This window comes from Artemia franciscana, chromosome 7, assembly GCF_032884065.1.
Source record: "Artemia franciscana chromosome 7, ASM3288406v1, whole genome shotgun sequence".
NCBI classification, from domain to species: Eukaryota; Metazoa; Arthropoda; class Branchiopoda; order Anostraca; family Artemiidae; genus Artemia; species Artemia franciscana.
This window is the reverse complement of record NC_088869.1, coordinates 8185919-8213455: the sequence shown is the minus strand read 5'-3', so window position 1 is coordinate 8213455 and position 27537 is coordinate 8185919. Positions and strand designations below refer to the sequence as shown.

General features: G+C 32.4%; 1 protein-coding gene across 1 annotated transcript in view; it reads right to left on the bottom strand.

Annotated features, from left to right (window-relative positions):
- The window catches only part of LOC136028800 (papilin-like), a 387506-nt gene that overhangs the window by 149678 nt on the left and 210291 nt on the right, over window positions 1–27537 (bottom strand). The window contains exons 24-28 of the mRNA XM_065706703.1: window positions 18485–18748; window positions 14043–14251; window positions 7067–7262; window positions 2251–2427; window positions 1182–1358 (exon numbers count right to left, since the gene is read on the bottom strand). Coding sequence (XP_065562775.1) covers window positions 1182–1358; window positions 2251–2427; window positions 7067–7262; window positions 14043–14251; window positions 18485–18748 — 1023 coding nt within the window. The remainder of the gene's footprint in view (window positions 1–1181; window positions 1359–2250; window positions 2428–7066; window positions 7263–14042; window positions 14252–18484; window positions 18749–27537) is intronic.

The window sequence follows — 27537 nt, the reverse complement described above, 5'->3', positions numbered from 1 at the left end:
TGGATACACTTAAAGAAGAAATTCATTGGCACCATGCCAAATCTTGCCTTTAACAGGTAGTAAATAGGCTTCGGTGGCACTGCTGCCAGCCCCCACCACCAAATTAAAATCATTTGGACTAATGGCAAGTGTACTACCTTACATTTAAAGAAAAGAAGAAAAATTGACAATGTGCTGTATTTTAAAACTGCTAGTATGTCAGATCAACCTAATTAATGTTAACACAAGGAGTAGTAGTGGTTTTGTGCCTCATAATGTTTGGGGGGGGGGACAAAGCATGCCATAGGAGTGTAAAAATATAAAATAAAAGGGATTTAATGACAAATTTCAGAAAAAATGGGGGGGGGGCACCTACGTCCACTTCCCAAGCCAGGGCTTAGAACCTCCATTGGCAAAGAGCCACATATATTACCCTGAGATTACTTTTCTTTTTCACAAAAAGAACTGTCTTCTAAATGGGAAATGACCTAATTGTTGATAGTCACTCACATATTTAAAAAAAAAAAAAATAACAGCTGGTAGCTCCACATCAAAGAGTAAAATCCAATTGAATAGAGAGACTGTTTTTACCGTTTTAAAAAGGAGAGTTGAGAGAAAGAGTCAAACTTTAGCGCAAAGAGCGGGGCGTTGAGGAGGGAACAGCCCCTTTCATACACAGAGTAATTTCTGTTTGTTTTAAGTTTTAATGTCGCTCCTTACTTTCAGTTAAAAAAAAACTCATTTTCTTTTTATTTAATCTTTAGAAGAGACAGGGGCGTTAGCTCTACTCCTCTTTGTGGTAGTTTCCGCTCGTTGCAGAAACGTTATTTGGTTATTTATTATAGCCACCTGGTTATAATAAATAAGGTTAATTGTTGATTACTTGGGTATTTACTGTAGTTTCTGTTTGTTTGGATTTCATTTACTATATTGATAGTGATTTATGGTCATTTTACGCTTTAAATATTAGTTAACTTTATTTCTTTTCGTCTTTGGTTTAATGTTGCTCTTCACTTTTCTTTGAAAAACTTCTTTTGTAGAAAAAGTTTTTCGAAATTAATATTACAATAATTATATTTAGGCGTTAGTGTATATCTAATAATCATAATCATACTTAACAATCTTATTAATATGATAAATTACATTGTAATAATTATAATCAATAATTATATATTAAAAGTAATAAATGTAAAAAAGCTTACCAAGCTTCTGAATTGTAACGCATTTTGATTCACAGGCTTGCTGGGATTCAAACCTGTTGTTATTACCAAGACAGCAACCATATATAAATGGCTTACAAACTCCTAGCGATGGTTCGTAGTGCCATGAGGGGTAAGAGCCCTCGCATGGACCTCGCACCTTTGGTAAATTACATGCACCTGAAAGCAGAATAAGATAATATTATAGTATACTGGGATTGAAAACGTTCTCACGATAATTGATAATTTATTGGATAACTCATGTTCTTCAGCCACTGGTGTTCATTTTTCTACCATAACTGATGAATCTGTTTCGCTAGAGTTGTGGAACTCAGCCACTTTCTCATCCTCCCCATTCCAGCTATTTTAAATTCTTATTTCACCAAATACGATTCTTATAAACAATTGAACATTAATTATTATTCAAATACGTAGGAATGGTGTAAACTCTTAATGAACAGCAATTTTGAAAGTGTAGCGAGTTGATCTTTGTCTAATAACAGACAAGTTAGACCTTAAAATAAGCTATAGCATGGTTTCACAAAGGTAGGAAATTTTGGTGGAGGGGGCAATTGGAGGCCATCACCTTCCTATATTTTCTTACCTCCTGTGAAATATACCTTTTTTGGTATGTTCAATGAAAAAAAAAATAAAAAAAAATAAAAAAAATAAAAAAAAAACAACAAAAAACACCCCCTTAGATTTCGAAAGATACATTTTACCCTCAATCCCTTTACTTTCACGTAATTGACGTCCCTAGCTTCTCACACTTTTTAATATATCGTTTCACCCAGTTTGAAAGTCTTAGACGTAGCAGAATTTATTTGTTAAACGTTTAATTTTTTTTATTATAGATAAATTGTGATCAACAAAGGGTATAGTAGATATTGACAATACCCTAAATAAGACTATATAGACATTACCAATGTTAAAACTAATAAAAATAATATCCATCACAACATCTACACATTACAAGGACAAAAGAGTAAAAAGGCAAACCTAGAAGTGACTCAATCAAGAGCCGTTTAAAATAAAATACAGAAATGAAATAAAAGAAAGAGTAGAACCATACTTGGGAATTCTGGTTCGACACAAGTAGATTTACACTCGTCCTGTGACATGAATCTGTTTCCATTACCCTCACAGCCTCCGTACCAGAATCTAGAGCATCCACCATACTCGGTATCAAAAAACCATTTCACAGTGAAGTTGCGGCAAGGTCCACGATCTTTCTCCAAACCACATATATCTATAACCAAAATTTAGTATAAAAAGGACATTCACTGTTAATGTAGATGTATAAAAATATATATATATATATATATATATATATATATATATATATATATATATATATATATATATATATATATATATATATATATATATAAAATATAAAAATCGATATATATATATATATATATATATATATATATATATATATATATATATATATATATATATATATATATATATTTATATATATTGTATAAAATATATAGAATATATATATATATATTGTATAAAATATATATATTATAATATATATATATATATATAATATATATATATATATAAAATATATATATATATATATATGTATATATATAATATGTATATAATATATATATAATATATATATATATATATAAAATATATATATATAATATATATATATATATATATATATATAATATATATATAATATATATAAATATATATAAATATAATATATATATATTGTATAATATATATATATATATATATATATATATATATATATATATATATATATATATATATATATATATATATATATATATGTATATATGTATATATATAATCGATATATACATACGATATATATATAAAAAATCTTGATGTTACCGGAATTGTGCTTTTGTTTCACCTAAGCACCTTTTTCATATATCAAATTAAACAACTGCTTTTATAAGTAACTCTCAGCTAATCATTAAGGGAATTAAATACCCCAAAGAATCACCTTATCTCGTCTTTTATAAGCTCTTTAGTTTGTTTGGCCAAACCATTTAGAAAAGATTGGGTGATCTTACCATAAACTTTTGAGTTTGGATAAAAGATCGAGTAATTGAAAAAAAACTAAACACCAATACCTAGTTTCCCAGAAATCTTAGGAAAACCATTTTACCTTCTGTAGTTTTGTGCCAGAGATAGAGATATTCAGTTTTAATGAAACTTGTATTAGGCTATTAGAAAGTATGAATTTTTTTCCGATTAGACAGAGCAAAATTTTCTTTTTAAAGTACAGAAAAGGGAAGTCCTCAAATACTCTAGCATACCTGCTAGAAAAACACCAAAAATCAGCTCATAAGCAATATCTTTAAAAATTGGCACTTTTTGAGAATTCCCTGTGGTGTAACCAGATTTTTATTGAAAACCTTGCCTACACAATTTCACTGTCTTTTTGACCAAATTTATAGTCAAACCACAAATTTCCAACAGCTTTGAATTATAACTACTTCTCTGAGAGAATTTGCCAGTGGACCCTTTGTCTATGAAACTGTCAGCCAACATTAAGGCTCTTATTTCTCATTTCTTAGACCATCCTTTTGAAAACATATTTCCGCATTCTGCCCTGATCAATGGTCTAAGGACGTTGTTAGATTTTCTTTAATGTTCCATTCCTATTTTTTGACTCGTCAAAGTGCTAAGATCTAACTTCTTTCTGCTCAGATCATTGTTTTTGCTTTATCAAAGCGCTAAAAAGGTCGCTGTCAAATAGAACATTGAAGAGAAACTTTCATGGAAATCTCATCAAAGTCCTTATACCAGGCCGACTAATCAGATCAGAGTAGAATGAAGAAGGATCTTTGCAACAAAAAAAAAAAAAAAAAAAAAAAAAAAAAAAAAAAAAAAAAAACAGCCAAAGAAGTAAGAGAACAGAGTTCCCAGATTTTCTAATAAAAAATACAAGGTCTTAGCACAAGAATCTGCTAAAAAAAACGGGTTTCTATTTGGCAATATCTTAGCACTTCGATGAAGCAAAAAACTATAATCTAAGCAGAAATAAGTAAGATCTGATTTGCAAGATATTAGCCTTTCAATGAGTCAAAACAGGATTAAAAATTGCAAATGATGTCCGTCTCTTAGTCCAAGGTTTACGTTCTTTCTCCACGCCTGGGACATGTTATTTTTCAATAGTCCTATGATTTTAATGTTTCAACATAATATGTTAATTTGCTTTAATTCTATAGCTGATATATAGCTCTATTCGTTCACCGAATTATATGTTTGAAATGCATTTGCACTTTGTATTCAGACTGAAAATATAATGATGAAAAAGGAAAAAAAATACGAAAATAGAAAACTCGCTTCTCACTTGAGATGCGAGTTTTGATGCGTCTCTAAGAAAAATTCTATAAAGAATCATAATTTTAGCTCAGTGAATTGATAGATCTGAAACTAATGAATCCACTGGTATAAGTATCTTAGCCTTCCGATCCAAGCTATAGCTACTGCCTTGAAAAGTAAATGAATTTACGCTGACGCGTGTTATATAGTTGCTGAGACAGTGGAACGTCCTCTCTTAGTGCAGAAACGATGGTTCACTTTGGAAAAGTTTATTTTATTTTGGAAAGCAAACACGTGAAATAGGCCCCTGCATCTAAAAGCATTGTTACGCAGAAGTTCAATGAAAACATTTAAGGTTGGAGGCGTTACCACCTTATATTTAGAGGAATAAGGGAAAGGGTATTTAAATAGAAATAATAAAAAAAGTTTTTTTTTTACTGAAAGTAAGGAGCGACATTAAAATTTAAAACGAACAGAAATTATTCCGTATATGAAAGGATCTGTTCCCTCCTCAACACCCCGCTCTTTACGCTAAAGTTTGACTATTTCTCTCAACTCTGCTTTTAAAACAATAAAAAACTTTAGCATAAAGAGCGAGGCGTTGAGGAGTGAACAGCCCCTTTCATATACGGAGTAATTTCTGTTCGTTTTAGGTTTTAATGCCGCTCCTTACTTTCAGTGAAAAAAGCTTATTTTTTTTATTAATTTCTGAACGTTTTTGAATTAATGCGTGTTTTGTTTTTGGCTCTCCACACATGAATAATTAAAACGAAATTTGTATATTTATTTTTTTTTGGCTAAATGGCTTTCTCATAGTTTTGATCGGACGATTTTGAGAAAAACAGGAGCGTGGAAGGAGGCAGTGTTATATTCGTATGTTTTTATTACGTATATGAGGGTTTCACCCCCTAGTCAATACCTCGCTCTTTACACTAAAGCTTAAATTTTGTCCCAATTCCTTGAGAATGACCCCTGAATCACAAATGAATAAAATGAACAAATGAATGAGAATGACCGTAGAATAAATAGTTGAAATTACTAAAAAATACTTTGGCGTAAAGAGCGAGGTATTAGGAGGAAGTGAACCCCTCATATGCGTAATAATTTCTGTTCGTTTTAAGTTTTAATGCTGCTCCTTACTTTCAGTTGGAAAAACTTTTTCATATTTATTTCTTCGTTGTTCTTTCTTTTAATGCTAGAAAGTACTGCATCCCCTTCATAGAAATTCTCTTCCCCATGATAAATTCCTCCATGTAAATTTCCCCCCACATAACCCCCTACCCTCAACCCCCCAACCAAAAAAAAAACTGAAAACGTCTGTACACTTCCCAATAACCATTACTATGTGTAAACACTGGTCACAATTTGTAACTTGCAGCCTCTCCCATGGGGACTGTCTGGGAGTATGTCGTCCCTAAAGACATAGCTATTAGGTTTTTCGACTATGTTGAATAGAATGGCTATCTCAGAATTTTGATCCAGTGACTTTGGGAAAAATGAGCGTGTGAGGGGGCCTAGGTGCCCTCCAATTTTTTGGTCCCTTAAAAAGGACAGTAGAACTTTTTATTTCTATTAAAATGAGCCTTTTTGCGACATTCCAGGACAACTGGGTCGATACGATCACCCTTGGGAAAAACAAAATAAATACAAAATAAAAACGCATCCGTGATCTGTCTTGTGGCAAAAAATACAAAATTCTATATTTTTGTAGATAAGAGCTTGAAACCTCTGCTAAAGGGTTCTCTGATATGCTGAATCTGATGGTGTGATTTTCTTTTAAGATTTTATGACTTTTAAGAGGTGTTTCCCTCTATTTTCGAAAATAAGGTAAATTTTCTCAGGCTCGTAACTTTTGATGGGTATAAATAAACTTGATGAAACTTATATATTGAAAATCGGCATTAAGATTCGATTCTTTTGATGTAACTATTGGTATCAAAATTTCGTTTTTTAGAGTTTCAGTTACTACTGAGCCGGGTCGCTCCTTACTACAGTTCGTTACCATGAACTTTTTTATATAAGTTTAAGTTTTTTTTTTTAATTAAAGCGAAAAAGCGACATTGAAAGTTTAAAAGTAATATTATTATTCATATAGAAGGGGACTGCCCCCCACCCTCAGCCTTCCATTCCTTACGCTAAGGTTCTTAATTCCAAACACTTCAAAAAATATATAAATAAACAAGCATCCGTGATCTTTCTTGTGGCAAAAAAAAAACTCTACAGTAGAGTTCTCTGATACGCTGAATCTGATGGTATCAGTTTCAATAAGGTTTTGTGACTTTTAGGTGGGGTGTTCCCCCTTTTTTAGAAAATCAGGCAAATCTTCTCAGGCTCGTAGCCTTTGATAGGTAAGACTAAACTTAATGAAACTTATATATTTGAAATAGTCGATTCTTTTGATACACCTTATTGGTATCGAAATTCCGTTCATTGCCACGAACTATTTGATTCAAAAATACGAAAAAGTTTCTTTGAGTTTCTACGGCTTTATATCTTTCTGGAAGAAAGTAATAGCTTAGAAATAAAATTCGATGTAACCAAAAACAAAGAACACTTACCTCCGGGAATAATTGGCTTTTCCTTGCATTCCTCAAAGTTCTCTCCTTGAGCTTCTGAGACACCATCGAGGCAACAGCCAAAACGACTTGATGCACAATCACAACTTTCTTGATTAGGGCCGGTTGCTGGGGTGCGTTGATCCCCACAACATCCAAATTCACTTTCTTTGCACCCACAACCTTCCATATCTGGCCCCTAAATTTAAAGATAAAATAGAATACGAAAATATAGAAACGAAATAAAGTAAACGGCCGTAATACTTTAAATAAGACAAGGGAAAATAACAAAAAAGTCTTTTCTCACTAACAATGATGGAAGTAAAATTCTTTTGGACAAACATAAGAAGTTATTTACGTAACCATCAAGAAATTAACAAGCTATTATTCAAAACTCCTGAGTCTCCCAGACACTTCATCAAAAGAATAAAAGCCTAGAGCAAAAGTGGTGCTAGTCTCATTCTTCCCGGAAAATTCCGAAAACTTCCCCGTGGAGAATACCCCACGGGGAGAAATCTCCCTAAGGAGGTCTCCCCTGCGAGAATTCCTCCGTACAAATTTTGCCCCATTTCTCCCGTGGAGAATTTCACCCCCGTGCAAAATCGAGCAGCCAAAGAGAAAATATGACAAATAAAATAATGGAGAAAAGAAGAATTCTGAAAGATCTACCTATATTCCAAAACACTGGCAGAAAATGTGGCGCAGAATATTCTATAGCATTCACTTTTACACTTAATTTTTTTGAATTATTTTTTCTGTTTTGGGAGGCTGGGTTATAATACCAGGGTAGGATAAAGGTTAAAGAAAATAATTTGAAAATATGAAATCAGAGGCAACTGCAGGACAGTTGCGCTGTTATGGAAGTGAGATGGCAGCTGGGGCTAAGAAACATGAGCAATTACTTCCTGTGGACTTGGTTTGGTATCGATTAGAAGCGCCAGTAGGCAAAACATAGGTGGGTTGATTTCACAGACCAGCTGGTTATTTTTACCGACTGATTTAGCTATAATCAGTCGGTAATTGCTGTATGAACACGCTTACTTGTGATCTCTGCAATGGATGAATTCAGGGGGTGTCAGTGGAGGGAGGGAGTGTATTGCACCCACCCCATACTGGATTTTGGAAAATTCTTTTATTCGTGTTTTTATTGAATTTTTTTGTGTATTTTTATTGAAAAAATCCCCCCCTCTTCATTTTTTGTGAACTATTGACTTTAATGACATAGACAGATGAGAATCCTAGACAGATCCCTTTTTTACACCAAACACATAAATCAGCCAAAATAGTTACAAAGAAATTATAGACTTTTTTAACCTGTTGATATAGCACTTCTTAAACAAGTCATGGAGGCCTTTGGTAATGGCTGTACACGGGAAATTCAAGGTTAAGCAATGGCCAAGATCGCACTACCTTTTTGTTTATAGTTAAAAGAGATCTTATTATTAAAACTAATTCATTTTGTTCTTCACCGACTGAGATTGTTCTTTTTTCATTGATTTTACGTCTCCATCAGCCCACTCGCCCAATAAAAAAAAATAAGCCAGTAAAATAGTAGTGTTTCGCACCACTATTTTTCCGACTAGAATGTTTTATCCAACAGGATGAAAATATTGGGGGAGGGATGTCCACCCTCTCATAACATGTAATACACCTGCCGACAATTGAAGTGCACGATACCAGTTCAGCCCTTTAAATAACAAGGAGTCAAACTGTAAGTCAGAACCAAGCAAATTTAAAATTGACAAAACTCTATATTTCAAATTATTCAAATTATTTTGTCATGAAGCACACAAGCTCACAAGAGCTTGTGAGCTTTCAAGAGCTCACAAAAAAGTACTGAGTATCGTCCACAAGGCAAACATCTGAAAGTTTTTCCGTCTGAAGCATCTTAGCTTGTATTGACTACGTGACTTTTCAGGAACGAATGCGCAACCATGCAGTATTTCTTCCTCCGCAAAAGGGAAGCTCAATATATATCATCTTTTTGATACTTTTGAATCAAATGGCTATCTCAGAATATTTATTCGATAGCAACTTGGTCCTCCATGGAGCAAAATCGTAGTTTAATGCCACCAAATGGCGGAAAACGCCACTTTCCCGAGGCACGATCTTTTTGGTAACTTTAAAAGGGCTCTAGAACTTTTGTTTCCGAGCCTTCTCCCGATCTTACAGGACGACCGGTTCGATACGATCACCTTTGGAGAACAAAAAATAAAAAATAAACACGCATTCGTATCTTCTGAGAAAAATTGGGAAATTCCACATAGTAGTAGATAGTAGCTTGAAACCTCCACTATAGGGTTCTAATTTTTTGCTAAATCTAATGATGTGATTTTTATTAAGGTCGGCATTTTTGGGTGAGTTTTACCAATTTTTCGAAGTGAAGCAAATATTCTCAGGCGTGTAACGTTTGATATATAACATTAATTTTAATCAACTTTACATAATCAGAATTAGCATAAAAACCAATTTGATCAATTAACCGTTATCAAATTTCTTTTTCCAGAGGTTGGTTACTTTTGGTTGTTACCAATAGTACAGTTTGTCATCATCAACTGTGGTAATGAACGTGTATTCTACATGTGTTTTGGATATTCCAGATATAATATTCCAGAATCCCTTCATCTCTCTATTCTTAATACTTGTCTTAATTTCCATTTGGCTGCTCAATTTTACATATGGGGAGAACTTTTCAGGAAGAATTGCCGAGGTAGGGGGAGGGATTCTTTCAGGGGGAATGTGGCGGACGCCAACAATAGTGGTGATTACGGAAATATCAAAAAGATTTCTTATAGAGGGAGGCGACCAACAATTTTGCAAAAAAAAACAAAAAAAACAATTTCCTTCTGTATTTGAAAATGCTTAAAATTTTATAAAAAGCCATGGTCTTCGTAAAAATTGATGTTGGTTATTTTGTGGTTGTAAAATAGATAGCTCTGTGCGCTGAAAAAAGTAAAAGTCAAATTATCATTACTAAAATTTAAATTATAGAGGTTTTTGTAATTACATTATTTGTAATTATATTGGATAACACTTTATTTGTCAAAAACAAAGTGGGAATTAATTTTTTTTCAAAAGAAATTAATAAAAGAAAAGGTTTTCCAAAGGAATTTCCAACTGGTCTTTCGTTTTCATAAAAATATATAAAGTAAATTGTTAAGAAATAAGTAAGTGCATATATATATATATATATATATATATATATATATATATATATATATATATATATATATATATATATATATATATATATATATATATATATATAAATATATATATATATATATATATATATATATATATATATATATATATATATATATGTCAATTTTAATAAATATATTGAGCAATATGCGTTTACTGATGAATATGATCTATAAATACTTTTTCTCAACACACAAGCTTGAGTCCCTGCTGAAGAAGTTTTGAAAATGTGGAACTTCTTATGAAAAAATCTGTTACTTCCGGCTAGCAACTTTATCCAAGGGTTTTATTGTGTGTTCCAAACCAAAACTTCACCAGCATTAATCAAGAATAGAAACTTTTACGTATTATTTCAGGGAAATTTGGAAATGTTGCCCAAAGGGAAACATTAAGAGAAAAAAGGTTTGGTCATACAAAATTTTCTAGTTAGTTTTGAAAAAATAATTAAATTTCTTATTTTGCAGCGCTAGCTCCCGGCAATAAAACTTCTTTACAGCTGACAGCTTTGCTCTTGAATTTATAGCCTTGACTTGACATTGTTGCAATTATCACTTGACTAAATAACAGCGTTAAACTTCGCCAAATAAATTTCAATTAAATTGCCGGGAAATGGTAATTTGAATTATAAATGATAAATGTCGGTTGCTGTTGCTCAGTAAACGTTTACGCTTAGTTTGTTCGCATTTATCACCCATTTTTTACATGATTGGCCAAGAAAGATACACACAATTTTCTTCCTGAATACACTGATCAGGAACGTACACGTGGTTTTCGGGCGTTTCCCCCTCCCGGAAAATATACCTCGGAAAATACCCACCACTGGAAAATAACCTTCGCGGAAAAAAACCCCTCCGTCGCGGAAATATTCCCCACGGAAAATCCCCCAGGATCATACACCCCCTCAGAAAATACCCGCCCCCGCAAAAAATACACCGCGACAAATGCGCCCCCCCTTCTATAAATACCCCATGGAAAATACCACCCAGTGGGAAATAAGGTTTTCCAAATCTGATAATTTTATTTGAGTTTTGTTTTTATTTCCCATAGGGAGAAGTTGCCTCCTTCTCACTGACTGAAGTTTACGCTGCGTAAAACTCGAGAACAAACCGGTTCCTTCGTTAGTTTCTTTCAGTTTAGCGTGAGACAAGACAAAGACAAGTGACAGAGTAGATGGGAAATATATAATTTGGGCTATATATTTACGCATGAGGGGGGAGGGTAAAGTATTTTGACAGTTTGAAGTCAGAAACAATTCTTACTTCATAATATGCAGAATAATTGTATCTAACACATTTGCATGCAGACCTGCTATACTCCACCCTCTCCCCTAATGTGCAAATACAGAGCCCAAATTTGTTTCTAAAGTAACGAAAAAACTAACGAAGAAAAGGGTTTGTTCTCAAGTTTTAAATATCGTAAACTTGAGTGAGTGGCGTATAATACACAAGTACCGAAATTTTTCATAAAGAAAGAGCTGGATTTCCCGGTATTATTTTAAAACGATCAGAAACTAAATTTGAAAAAATAAGTTTTTTCAACTGAAAGTAAGGAGTGGAACATCAAAACTTAAGAAGAGCAGAAATTATTGCGTATATGAAAGCAGTTGCCTCTTTCCAAGACCTTACTCTTTACACTAAATGTTTGACTCTTTAGCATAATTCTTTATTAGCGTAAATAGCGAGGTCTCGAGAAGGAGGCAACCCCTTTCACACACATAATAATTTTTGTTCGTTTTAAGGTTTGATCTTGCTCCTTACTTTCAGTTGAAAATCTTATTTATTCTTTTTAATTAATTACTTACGGATAGTTTTTGCTAATGGGAAACATACGGAACAAGTTTTTAAAGAAAGGGAAAGAGCCTCATTAAACCAAAAATGAGCAGAAATAAAGTCAAATAATCTTCAAAGTAAAAATAATGAAGTCTAATAGAAAAAAAAAGATCTTAAATATTTTTTTCTACGAAAAAGACTATGTCAATGAAAAATGAACAGAAATTAACTTAGAAATTGTTTCCACAAAATAACTTTGCCAGAGAATAAAAAAGAGCCTCATTAATCCAAAAATGAGTAGAAATAAATTCAAATAATTTTACAAGCGAAAAACTACCACAAATCATCATCAATAAATGAATTAAACCTAAAACGAACAGAAACTACAATAAATAACCGATTCAAACTAAAAACGAGCAAAAATTAGCATGAGTAGGGCTTACAACCCCCACACCTTATCAAGACCAAAACATAATTTGCACTTTACTGAAAACAAAATACGTATTAAATGTTTTCACTTTTTTACTTTAATAAATAAAGAAGTATTAAGATTATAAGGAACAAATATCAAAATGTGTGTATTAAACTGAAAATATTGCTTTTTTTTCTGGGAGGGGGTATTTTATTGCGGGGTATTTTCCACGGGGGTATTTTATATATATATATATATATATATATATATATATATATATATATATATATATATATATATATATCATGAAAAGAGAAATCACCAATGCAACAGCACAAACACATATAAAAAAAAAGAGAGACAGAAGGAGAAAAGGAAGACTGTTTTCCTAAATTAGTGATTAATATAGACCAGCACTTGAATAAGGCCTTAACCCTACTCATCCATACAATCACATAGGTCAAACAGCATAGCCATACACAATCAACCATAAAGAATAATCCATGGACAGGCAGTCATGTCATCAATAAGTATAAGTCGTCATTTACCAAACAATAGAAACAATAAAGACAAATAATTCAGAGGCAACAACCCAACACAAGGGCTCATCGGGAGAATACACTTGTCCATAGGGTTTCGCCACATTAAATTCTCTACCCAGCCAAGTGTTGTGGCTACCACAGAATATCCATGGCATCCCCGTGTCAGGTATCACCCCTAATATATATATATATATATATATATATATATATATATATATATATATATATATATATATATATATATATATATATATATATATATATATATATATTTATATATATATATATATTTATATATATATATTTATATATATATATACATATATATATATATATATATATATATATATATATATTTATATATGTATATACATATATATATATATATATATATATATATATATATATATATATATATATATATATATATATATATATATATATATATATATATATATATATATATATATATATATATATATATATGATGAATAAGTTTTGAAAACGTAAAACTCCATAGGTAAAGCTAAGCATCCTCCAATAAGAAACTTTCTCCATGAGCTTAATTATGCATTTTAAACCAAAACTTCTTCAACAATAATTAAGAGCAAATTTTTCAACTATTATTTTTGAGAAATTTGAAATGTTTTACAAAGAGAATTTTTAGAGAAAAGAGATTTATTCATGTTTTTTATTCTTGGAAAACAAGTTTAAATTAGATTCCTTATTTTATAGCACTAGCATTGTGACAATACAACTTCTTTACAGAACTTCGACAACTTCAAACTTGAACTAGCTGCCTTTAATTGAAATTAAATAAAAAAACGAGTTTTTTCAACTGAAAGTAAGGAGTGAAATTAAAACTTAAAACGAACAAAAATTACTCCGTATAGAAAAGGGGCTGTTCCCTCCAGAACGCCCCGCTCTTGACGCTAAAGTTTCTTTACTGTTTTAAAAAGTGGAGTTGAGAGAAAGAGTCAAAGTTTAGCGGTTAAGAGCTAAAGTTTGCAAACTTCCCTCTTGTCTCTCTTCGTTTGTCTCGCTTCACATACCTTAGCCGGTCGGATACCATCACTACAACAACCAAACTCAAACGTATTGCAGGGACAACCACTGTAATTAGGTCCAGCTGCAGGTGTATAATTATCAGGACAGCAGCCATGAACAGTAGTATGACATCCACAGCCTTCATTCTCTGGCCCACGAGCTGCAGTCTGCTTATCTGGACAACATCCAAATTGTGTATATTCACAGCCACATCCTAAAACCATAAAGATATATGTATAGATATATGTATAGATTTTCTTTGAGGTTTTGTTTTTGTTGGGTACGTACGGATATTAAAATGCACATAGATAATAATTCTTGTTTTGCTGTAATTATTTTTACACTTTAGTTACAACGGAGAAGTTGATTATTGCGACTACACCAGACTACCAGAAAAAAAATTATCCTTGGACTATTTGTACTTAGTTGTGTTAAGCCGGCAGAAAAGGGAATCGGAGGAACTATCCCCCAAAACTGAGTTGCTTCAGTGCCCGTTTTTGTGCCTTTACAAGAAACCAGTCGCTAGAAATGTTTTTTATTTTTTTTTGTGGTTTGACCAATTTCTTAGGAAAACACGATGATAAAATGTATATTAATAATTATGATCTTATTTTGTCGTATATTTTAATGCTTTCATTTGTTCCCCCTCCCCCTTCTATAATTCTAAAAATAAATTTTCTGGTGTTTTCATGGGAAAATCACCTTTTTTTGGCATTTTCATTGAGAAAAGGTAAGAAAACAAAATTGACCCCCTCCCTAGGTTTAAAAAATAAATTTTGATCTTTCCTCCTTCACAGCAGAGTTAAAACCGTAGGTCATGCAAAAGGGGAGGATAGGTAAAGAAAAATCACTCCTGAGATTACGGGGGGAGACCTCCCCTGCAAATTTAAGAAAATTTGCAGAAAATCACCCTTTTTTGGCATTTTCATTGAGAAAAGGTAAGAAAACAAAATTGACCCCCTCCCTAGGTTTAAAAATATATTTTGATCCTCCATCCTTCACGGCAGAGTTAAAACCGTAGGTCATGCAAAAGGGGAGGATAGGTAAAGAAAAATCACTCCTAAGATTACCGGGGAAGACATCCCCTGCAAATTTAAGAAAATGGTTACCTCCTAAACTAGGAAATATATTTATTTACTAATACCACGTGATGCAATAAATTTGTATGAAAGAGTTCATGGTAACGAACTGTAGTAAGGGGCAACCCGGCTCAATAGTAACTGAAACTCTTAAAATTTTGGGGCTTTTAGAGCCTGAGAATATTTGCCTTATTTTCGAAAAGAGGGGACAACACCCCGTAAAATTCACAAAATTTTAATGAAAACTACACCATCAGATTCAACGTCTCAGAGAACCCTACTATAGAGGTTTCAAGCTCCTATCTGCAATAATGTGGAATTGCCAGAAGTAGATTACGGATGCATGTCTATTTGTTTGTTTGTTTTTTTTTATTGTTTTTTTTAGGGATGACCGTATCGACCCAGTTGTCCTAGACTGGCGTGAGAGGGCTCATTTTAGCGGAGATTAAAGATTCTAGTGCCCTTTTCAAGTGACTAAAACATTGGAGGGCAACTATTCCCCCTCCCACGTTCAATTTTTTCCCAAAGAAACTAGATCAAAATTTTGAGATGGACTTTTTATTCAGTATAGTCGAAAAATCTAATAACTATGTCTTTGAGGACGACTTAATCCCCCGAAGTCCCCAGGGGAAGGGCTACAAGTTATGAACTTTGCCCATTGTTTACATATTGTATTGGTTATCGGGAAGTATACTGACGTTTTCAGGGGTTTTTTTTCTGGTAGCAGGGGTGTCGGGGTAGGGGGTTACGTGAGAGGATCTTTCCACGGAGGAATTTATCATGGGGGAAGAGAACTTCCATGAAAGGGGCAATGGATTTTTTGGGGCTACTTAAAAAAAATAATGAGAAATTAAATGAAAAAACAGGTTTTTTCAACTCAAAGTAAGGAGTAAAAATCAAAACTTAAAGCGAACAGAGATTATTACGTATATGAGGGGGTTTGTCCCCTCCTCAATACCTCGCTCTTTACGCTCGAGTATTTTTTTAGTAATTTCAAAAGAGCTGTTTATTTTAATTAAACGGTCCTTGGGATTCGAGGGTCATTCTTAAAGAATTGGAACAAAAATCAAACTTTGGTTTAAAGAGTGAGGTATTGACGAAGGGGCGAACGACCACATATACGTAATGAAAAGATACGAATTTAGAAGTTCGTTACGTAAGTTGATTTGTAAGTTAAGCATATTTATTACTAATAAAAACTTTCTTAAATAAAATTAAAAGTTTTAGTGGCCTTTTTAAGTAACAAAATAATTGGAGGGCAAATTATTAAGGGGCGAACCACCTCATATAAGTAATAAAAAGATACGAATGTAGAAGTTCGTTACGTAAGTTAATTTGTAAGTTATGTATATTTATTACTAATAAAAAATTTCGCAAATAAAATAAAAAAGTTCAAGTGGCCTTTTTAAGTAACAAAATAATTGGAGGGCAACTAGGCCTCCTCCCCGCCCATCTCTCGAAATCGTCCAATCAAAACTTTGAGAAAGCCATTTATAAAAAAAAAATGAATATCCAAACTTCGTTCAATTATTCACGTACGGCTAGCCAAAATCAAAACCTGCATTAATTCAAAAACATTTAGAAATTAAATATAAAAAGAACAAGTTCTTTTTAACTGAAAGTAAGGAGCGACATTAAAATTTTAAACGAAGAGAAATTATTCAGTATATGAAAAGAGTTGTCCCCTCCTCAACGCCCCACTCTTTACGTTAAAGTTTGATTTCTTACTCACAACTCTAACTTTTAAAACAATAAAAGACTTTAGCGTAAAGAGTGGGACATTGAGGAGGGGACAGCCACTTTCATACACTGAATAATTTTTCTTCGTTTTAAGTTTTTATGTCGCTCCTTACTTTCGGTTAAAAAACTTGCCTTTTTAATTTAATTTTTGAAATAGATCGGCTTTCAGGTGGCTTCTTACTTTAAATAAAGAAAAATTAATTCCAATCAAAAAAAAAATCGTAATAAAAAATCTGCTAATGCAAATAAACAAAATTCTAAATGGATTAAAACAAAATGCATCGAACATTCTGTAAATAGACTCTGCCCTTTGATTAAATGTAAAGTGAATAAAATATAAAATAAAAAAGGAATAATTTCTGAAATGAGCAATCATAATCATATGAAAAAGACTTCAATAACACAACATAATAATTTTAATCAAATCTGGTAAGCATCCAGTCAAGGCCTACACACCCGCCTATATAAATCGCCCTCCAAAAGATCAGATGAATTTACCCCTCTCCCAACCCTAATTAATAAACTGTATCATGATTACACAATGTGTCTAAGAGCTACAAGCATTCATTTTCATCAATCACTACACAAAATACTTGTGTTACAGACAATCCTAATAAATGAAAACGAAAAGCAAAAAAAAGAGATAACTCCTGGAACAAACACATTAATTAGCCTCCAAAAAAAGCTTTAATCTACTACAATATTAAAAGATGACGTCAGGTCGATGCTGGAAATGTAGATATTGTATCTAGAAATAACCTGGTTTAATCAATTAAGCAACTTGTACAACTGTCGTGACATCTTCTTGAAACTTTGTCTCATTTAATTGAGGAAACATTTCATTTGAAAAGAAGAGAGTTCCAGAAAAAGACATCTACCAATTTTACAGATATCACCAATGAATGAAGGGGAGAAAAGAAATATCATAAATATTTCAATATTTAAAATCAATTATCAATCAAACATTATTTATAGTAATTTTGTCTACGTTTATGTAGCAAAAATAATTATAATAATTTCATAAATAGCTCTTAATTGTCAGTTAATTTTATCCCCCCCTAAAACACAGAGTCTTCCATAATAAGTATAATAATATAATGAATAGAATAATAATAATTCTTTAATAATAATATAATAGAATCGTATAATAATATATTAACAATATTATATTATAACAATATAATAATATAATAATTTAACAATATAATAATAACAATATAACGTATAAAAATATAATAATATAATATAATGTAATATATATATATATATATTAATAATAATGTAGTATAATATAATATAACAATATAATAATAATAATATAATAATTCTTTAGAAGAGGTACTACTTTGTAGATTGAGAAAGCTTTTTGATCTGTCATTTTGGTCCAATTAACAGCTGTTGGCTCGTCACAAAATCGCTCGTTTTAGGGAAAATATATATTTTACGTCAGTCTAGTGAGATCTATCTTCCAAAATTTCAAATATTTACAGCTTCATTTCCACAGATCTCGCGCAATCATAACAAATACATTTCGCCTTCATTCCAAAACATATTCACCCGTATTGCATACACAAGATTCAAAGAACGACTATATAAATTACAAAACAACACCAATTTAAACGGTTTACCTTCAAGGTTAGCACCTTGGGCCGGTTGAATGTTATCAGGACAACAACCAAATTCAGTATGAACGCAGCAGCCCTCTTTAGCTGGACCTTGAGCAGCATGTCTGTCGTCATCGCAGCAACCCCATTCAGTTGTAGCACAGTGTTCAGGACAGCCATACCCATTGGGACCACTGGCAGTTGTCATTTGGTCTTCACAGCAACCAAACTGAGATGACTCACATCCTTCTGTTACAATGTCGCAGCCAAAATATTTTTCACCAAGAGCTATTTATAAAGACGTAAAAGTTTATCTCAATTCTAATGAGAGCAGCATATGTAATAAAAATTATTCTTTACTTAAGGGTATTCTACTAATAGATAATTAATAAAAAATTTTGTTTGGGATCACTTTAATCAGAATATCTCCTATTAGAAAAAGACACAAATGAGAGCCTTTTTGTGAATACTTATGAAAATTCTAGAAGAAAATTCGAAATAATTGATAACCCAAAAAGTTGAGTTGATCGAAATGTCTTCTAAGGAGCTTATTTGGAAATAACTGTAATTCTAAACGGTAAAATATTTTATTAATTGTTGAATAGCCTACTATTAAGGGAAAATGGACGGTTCTTGTTGAAATTCGGCTATAGGCCGAGAAAAAAAGGATGATTTCCTAAAAATTCTAGATTCTATAGAATTATAGATTCTTTTTTCTTTTATCGCCATTATTGTGAAACTCATAGGCCCATTTTTACACCATTGCACGCCCTGTGTGCGTATTAAATAAAAAAAAACAAGTTTTTTCCACTGAAAGTAAGGAGTGACATCAAAACTTAAAACGCACAGAAATTACTTCGTATATGAAAGAGGCTGCTTCCTCATCAACGCCCCGCTCTTTACGCTAAGGTTTGACTCTTTCTCTCAATTCTTCTTTCTAAAACAGTAAAAAACTTTAGCGTAAAGAGCGGGGCGTTTATGAGGAAGCAGCCTCTTTCATATACGAAGTAATTTCTGTGCGTTTTAAGTTTTGATGTCACTCCTTACTTTCAGTGGAAAAAACTTGTTTTTTTTATTTAATTTCTGAACGTTTTTGAATCAATGCATGTTTTGATTTTGGCTCTCCGCAGAGGAATAATCAAAACGAAATTTGCATATTTTTTTTTTTGGCTCAATGGCTTTCTCATAACTTTGATCGAATGATTTTGAGAAAAAAAGAGCGGGGGACGAAGCCTAGTTGCCCCCCGATTTTTTGGTTAATTAAAAAGGCAACTAGAACCTTTAATTTTTTACGAATCTTTTTATTGGTAAAAGATTTACGTAACTTATAAATTAGCTTACGTAAAGAACTTTTGTATTCTCATGTTTTTATTACATATATGATGGGATTCGCCCCATCGTCAGTACCTCGCTCTTTACACTAAAGCTTAAATTTTATCCCAATTCATTAAGAATGACCCCCTGAATCACAAAAGCCATAGAATAAGTAGTTGAAATTACTGAAAATACTTTAGCGTAAAGAGCGAGGTATTTGAAGGAGGTGAGCCCCTCATATGGGTAATAATTTCTGTTTGTTTTAAGTTTTATTGCTGTTCCTTACTTCCAGCTGAAAAAGCTTTTTCACTTTTATTTTTCAATTGTTTTTTTTTTAAATAATACTAGTAAATCCTGCTCTCCCTTCATGGAAATTTTCTTCTCCCATTACAAATTCTCGAAGGAAAGTTCCCCCAGCATATCCCCCTCTTCTCAACCCCTCCCCCAAACCAAAAAAATCCTCCTGAAAACGCCTGTATACTTCCCAATAACCATTACTATATGTAAGCACAGGTCAAAGTTTGTAACTTGTTGCCCCTCCCACGGGGACTGTGGGGGAGTAAGTCGTCCCCAAAGACATAGTTATAAGGTTTTTCGACTACGCTGAATAAAATGGCTATCTCAGAATTTTGATTCGTTGACTTTGGGAAAATAATTAGCGTGGGAGGGGGCCTAGGTGCCCTCCAATTTTTTTGGTCACTTAAAAAGGGCACTAGAACTTTTCATTTCCGTTAGAATGAGCCCTCTTGCAACATTCTAGGACAACTGGGTCGATACGATCACCCCTGGGGAAAAAAAACAAAAAAACAAATAAACACGCATCCGTGATCTGCCTTCTGGCAAAAAATGCAAAATTCCACATTTTTGTAGATAGGAGCTCGAAACTTCTACAGTAGGGTTCTCTGATACGCTGAATCTGATGGTGTGATTTTCGTTAAGATTCTATGACTTTTAGGGGGCGTTTCCCCCTATTTTCTAAAATAACGCAAATTTTCTCAGGCTCGTAACTTTTGATGGGTAAGACTAAACTTGATGAAACTTATATATTTAAAACCAGCATTAAAATGCGATTCTTTTGATGTAGCTATTGGTATCAAAATTCCATTTTTTAGAGTTTTGGTTACTATTGAGCCGGGTCGCTCCTTACTACAGTTCGTTACCACGAACTGTTTGATTAAATTGGAGGGAAAAGTATTATTAGGAAAAGCATGGTTTTCAAAGGATGATTTCTTAAAATTTGCAAATACAGGATTAAATTCAAAATTCAAATTCAAAGGAAATTCGACTAAAATTCAGATCAATTCAAATTTAAATTTAGAATTTAAAAAAATTCAAAGGGATGATTTCAAAAAAAATTAGAAGATAATATAAAATAATATATTATTGATTCTATAGAATTTTTAGTTTTATTTCTCTTTTACCACCACTGTTGTGGAAATATTAAATCTATTTTTACACCAGAATCATGTGTGTACATTAAAGTGCAGGATGATCTCCTAAAAATTATAGGAAAAATGATGGTTTCCAAAGGATCATTTCGAAAAAATGTCAAATTCAAAATTTAATCAAACAGTTCGTGGTAAAGAACTGTAGTAAGGAGCGACCCGGCTCAATAGTAACCAAAACTCTAAAAAATGGAATTTTGATACCAATAGCTACATCAAAAGAATCTCATTTTAATGCTGATTTTAAATATATAAGTTTGATCAAGTTTAGTCTTACCCATCAAAAGTAACCAGCCTGAGAAAATTTGCGTTTTTTTTTTTAGAAAATAGGGGAAAACATCCCAAGTCATAGAATCTTAACGAAAATCACACCATCAGATTCAGCGTATCAGAGAATCCTGTTGTAGAAGTTTCAAGCTCCTATCTGCAAAAATGTGTGGAATTTTGTATTTTTTGCCAGAAGGCAGATCACGGATGCGTGTTTATTTGCTTGTTTGTTTGTTTGTTTTTTTGTTTTTTCCCAGGGTTGATCGTCTCGACCCAGTGGTCCTATAATCTTGCGAGAGGGCTCATTCTAACTGAAATGAAAATTTCTAGTGCCCTTTTTAAGTGACCAAAAAAATTGGAGGGCACCTAGGCCCCCTCCCACGCTAATTGTTTTCCCAAAGTCAACGGATCAAAATTCTGAGATAGCCATTTTATTCAGCGTAGTCGAAAAACCTTATAACCTTATAAAGTTTTTTACTGTTTTCAAAAGCAGAGTTGAGAGAAAGAGTCAAGCTTTAGCGTAAAGAGCGGGGCGTTGATGAGGAAGCAGCCCTTTCATATACGAAGTAATTTCTGTTCGTTTTAATTTTTAATGTCGCTCCTTACTTTCAGGTAAAAAAAAATGTTTTTTTTATTTAATTCAATTCAAGATCAGTTCAATCATATGGAACCAAATACAGTTAAAATGTAAAATTCAAAAATACTATAAGATGACAAAAAATTGGCTTTCTAAGAAAATACAGATTATACGTTCCATAGAATCTATACTTTCTTTACATACCTTCTTTTTCCTTTTACTACCCTTGTTGTGAAACTGTTATACCCAATTTAACACCATTGCAAATTCCTGTATGTGTATTACAGTAGAGCATCAAACAGCTTGACTTAATTTTGTACCTTGTTTTGTACCTTGTACCTTCATTTTGATATCTTGAGTAAATTTTAATGTCTTGACTTAATTTGTATACTTCTATGAATTAAGGATCCATCGTGTAATGCATCTCTTTCCCAAAGGAGATCTATTCTTTTTCCCTAGCTTAATATCTCAACGTTTCTTTGAGTTCAACTTAATGTTCTATTGAAACATATTTTAATCAATGCTGTGTATTTTTAGTTTGTTGTTTTCAAAAAATCTAACATGGTATTAAAAAAATGAGCTTTTTTTAACTTAAAGTAAGGAGCAACATTAAAACTTAAACGAAAAGAAATTATTCCGTTTATGAAAGGGGATGTCCCCTCCTCGACGTCCCGCTCTTTATGCTAAACTTCGACTCTTTCTCACAACTCTACTTTATAAAACATTAAAAAACTTTAGCGCAAAGAGCGGGGTGTTGAGGAGGGGACAGTACCTTTGATATACAGAATAATTTCTGTTCGTTTTAAGTTTTAATGTCGCTCATTACTTTCAGTTAAGAAAAACCCGTCTTTTTTTATTTCATTTCCAAACGTTTTTGAATTAATGCAGGTTTTGAATTTGGCTCACCGTACATGAATAATCAAAACAAAATTTGCACATTAATTTTACTTTTTTTAAACTATTAATAACCGTATAATAATCTAAGTTTGATGTTTGTTTCAGTTGTTTAAGAATGTCTCCTGAATCACAAAGGTTATTTAATTAGAATAATCGCCTCTTTTAAAGTTAAAAAAGAAACTTTAGCGTAAGAGCGAGCAACTAAGGAGAGGCAACCCATCTCATATCATAATATTTTCTGTTCGTTTCAGGTTTTAATGTTGCTTCTTACTTTTAGTTGGAAAAACTTGTTCTTATTTAATTGCTCATTGTTTTTAAATAATGTCGGGAAATCCAGCTCCCCCTCCCTGGAACATTCCCTTCCCCCACGGAAAATTTCTCCATGGGAAGATACTCCCATGTAACTCAAATTAGTGATATTTGCGGAACATAATTTTGTAAGGCATAGTAACAAAACGGCCAAAGAGGTCGAAACTATTTTTATGAAAATGAGAAAGGTGAGCAACTCTCAAATGACTGAAATGAATGAAAGAGAAAACCTTTAAACGTTATACGTAATAATTTGTGTTCATTTTTAAGTTTTAATTATATTCCTTACTTTCAGCTGGAAAAAAAACTTTGCTTTTTTTTTATTTAATAACAACAAAAAGCCGAACACATACAATATCTTCGATTTATTTTCGCATAAAATCATAGTTATGAAGATGCTTAAGGTAAAATTAAATGCTAAGATTGGCCGGAAAATACCACAAACAAATTATTTTACAAAATTCAAACTTCAGCGTAAAGTGCGAGGCATTAACGACGGGGCGAACTTCTTCATATACGTAATATAAGAGGGTTGGCCCCTTTGTTAATACCTCGCTCTTGACCCTAAATTTGGAAGTTTTTTCCAATTCTTGAAGAATGAACCCTGAATCACAAAGGCCGTTTAATTTGAATTAACAACTGTCTTGAAATTACTAAAAATACTTTAGCGTAAACAGCGCGGTATTGACTAACGGACGAACCCCCTCATATACGTAATAATATCTGTTCGTTTTAAGTTTTAATGTTACTCCTTACTCTCAGTTGAATTTTTTTTTTTTTCTGATCATTTTTAAATTATGTTGGGATATCCAGCACCCCCTTCATAGAAATTATCTTCCCCCGTGAAAAATTCTTCCATGGAAAGATGCTCACACGTAACCCAATCCCCCCACCAGGAAAACTTCACCCTGAATGCTTACCAATGACAAATGCTATATGTAAACCATGGGCAAAGTTCATAACTTGCAGCCCTTCCTTTGGGGACTCTGGGGGATTAAATCGTCCTTAAAGACATAGTTATTAGGTATTTCGACTATGCTGAACGAAATAGTTATCTCAAAATTTTGATCCAGTTACTTTGGAAAAAAATTATCGTGGAAAGGGACCTAGTGGCCCTCCAATTTTTTGGTCACTTAAAAACGGCACTAGAACTTTTAAATTTCGTTCAAATGAGCCCTCTCATGAAGTATAAGACCCAGTGTGTCGATACAATCATCCCTGGGAAAGAAACAAAAAAAAACAAATAAAGACAAATCTATGATCCTTTTTCTAGTCAAAAACACAAAATTCCACAATTGTGCGAATAGGAGCTTTAAACCTCTACAGTAGGATTCTTTGATACGCTGAACCTGACAGTGTAATTTTTATAAAGATTATATGACTTTTTCGGAATGTTTCCCCCTTTTTTCCAAAATAAGACAAATTTTCTCAGGCTCGTAACTTTTGATGGGTAAGACTAAACCTGATGAAACTTATATATTAAACATCAACATAGGAATTCGATTCTTTTGATATATCTATTGGTATGAAGTTGAATATCACTTTTTTAGAGTTTCGGTTACTACTGATCCATATCGGTTACTATTGTTACTATTGATACGATTTCGGTTACCACAAACTACTTGATGAAAAAAAATATACTAAATTATTAAAACTATTTAAGCTCTATAAGTCTTTTAGAGTTTTATCCAGAATCTTTATTTAACCTTTATTTATTTAAGCGTGTGTTCTTAAAAGATTTATTCAAACACACGCTTAAATTAAATTAAAAGCTAAACTAAATTAAATTAAATTAATTAACTAAATTAATTAAACTAAATTAACCAAATTAAATTAAACTTAACTAAATTAAATTAATTAAATTAAATTAATTTAAATTAAATTAAATTAATTTACACGCTTAAATTAAATTAAAAATTAATTAAATTTTATTTAATTAATTAATTTAAATTAAATTAATTTTTAGATTTATTCAAAAAGCTTTCTAGCTTTCAACTGTTCTGGAAAACTCAATACAAAGGAAAGTGATTTCTTCTTTTTATTAAAAACGTGACCTATCTGGGACTATTATTGTAATTTAAGAGGTCATAACAAATTCACAAAAAATTACAAATAATGTTAGACATTCACCAATGCTACTTTTTAAGGATTTTGGAGCTTACTGATTACATATCTGAAGCTAATCATACAATTTAGAAATTGAAATTGTAACAGAGTAAATGCATACTTTGATATCGTCTTTCAATTTCACCAAGGCTCATTTAAATAATTCTAAATTATTTAAATAATTAAAAATTCTATTTCATTTTTAAATCTTGTCTGAAATAGTACGATGCAAGTCAATGTGCAAGCCCGTACAGTCTAACTGTATCTAACTATAAAAACAGCATATAAGGAACGTCGTATCTACCTGGGTTAATTGGAGCTGGCTAAAAGAAATTTTTCTGAGCCAAAAATAGGATTAGATAAAAATAAACGATATAATGAATTTCTGTTATCTCCCTGGGTCAAATATTGAAGCTAGCTAAATAAAATTTATTTTTGTATGGTGAAAACACTTGCTAATACATAAAAAAAATATTTCAAATGAAATATCTATTATTTACCTGGGTTATATTGGAGCTGGCTAAAGACAAGTTTTTTATGGTGAAAATAAACTCAGAAGAAAATAAAAAGAACACTTTAAAAGGGACACATATTACCTCTCTAGGTAAAATTGAAGCTAGCAAACTTTTCTTTTGTGATGGAAGTGGACATAAAATAGATAGAAAAAATTATAATTTAAACAAATATCTATTTTTTACCTGGGTCAAAATTAAGAATGACTAAAAAAAATTTTTTTTACAATTAAAAGAAAAAAACGACATTTCAGAATTTTTTTCAGGCATTTTTAGATTTTTTTTTTTTTTTAATCTTTGCAAATAAGAGGATTTGTTTAAGTTATACGTAATTTCTCTATCTGTGCATTATTTTTGTTAATGTTTTTGATAAACTGTTCGTTTTTAATGATTATTCTTCAAATACCAGGTATCATTATGTTTCCATTTTTTCTTATTATCTATCTAATACTACCTGTAACAAAAAAAAAAAAAATTTAAATTGAGTCATCTTTATGCATTTCATGGAGATGGAATGCTGTGACGAGCTATTAATAGCCATTCAGACCCTTTTTTCTGAAAATCAGTTTTCAATCATACATTCAATACATTATGCTATGCTTTCAATTTCAAATTGAAAGGTATTTCCAGAAGATGTAATTTAAGAAATGGCAAATTCCCTTTTTGTAGCAGAAATCAAAACAGGACCTAAGAGCTCATATGGCATCCTTGACGAGGTCAGAAGAGCCAAGCGCTCATATGGCACTTGAGACGAGGTTGGACCCTAAAATTAACTAAAATCCCCTCCCAACTCTCCCAAAGAGAGCAGATCCAGCCCGGGTATGTCAATCACGTATCTAGGACTTGTGCTTATTCTTCCCACCAGGTTTCATTCCGATCTCTCCACTCTAAGCGTTTTCCAAGATTTCCGGTTTCCCCCTCCAGCTCCCCCCAATGTCACCAGATCCGGTCAGGATTTAAAATAAGAGCTCTGAGACATGAGTTCCTTGCAAATATAAATTTCATTAAAATCCGATAACCCGTTCGTAAGTTAAAAATATCTCATTTTTTCTAATTTTCCGAATTAACCGTCCTTCCACTCTCCTCCCCCTTCCCAGATGGTCGAATCGGGGAAGCGACTATTTCTAATTTAATCTGGTTCCGTCTCTGATACACCTGCCAAACTTCAGTGATCGCTATGTTGATTATGTATCTGGTTTCGGATCTTCTTCATGTAAAAACTGGGGTGATCCAAGATTCGAACCTGAGACACCTCGCACCCTAAGCGAAAATCATATCCCTAGACCAGCAAGAACAATCATTTGTCTTATCGGCAAATAAATTCTTCTCAAATATCTCGTTCTCTCGCTCCCCACCCTCCCCCAGATGATCGAATCGGGGAAGAGACTATTTCTAATTTAATCTGGTCTGGGTCACTGATACGCCTGCCAACTTTCATCGTCCTAGCTTATCTGGAAGTGTCCAAACTAGCAAAACCAGGACAGACAGACGGACAGACAGAAATACAGAAATTACGATCGTTATATGTCACTTGGTAAATACCAAGTGCCATAAAAAAGGAAAAGACTCAGGAAGACTTCAACTCTGGAATTACTGCCCCAAGAAGTGCCCCAAAAGACTCCCGCTTATTTGTGAAAGTTTACTATTGGT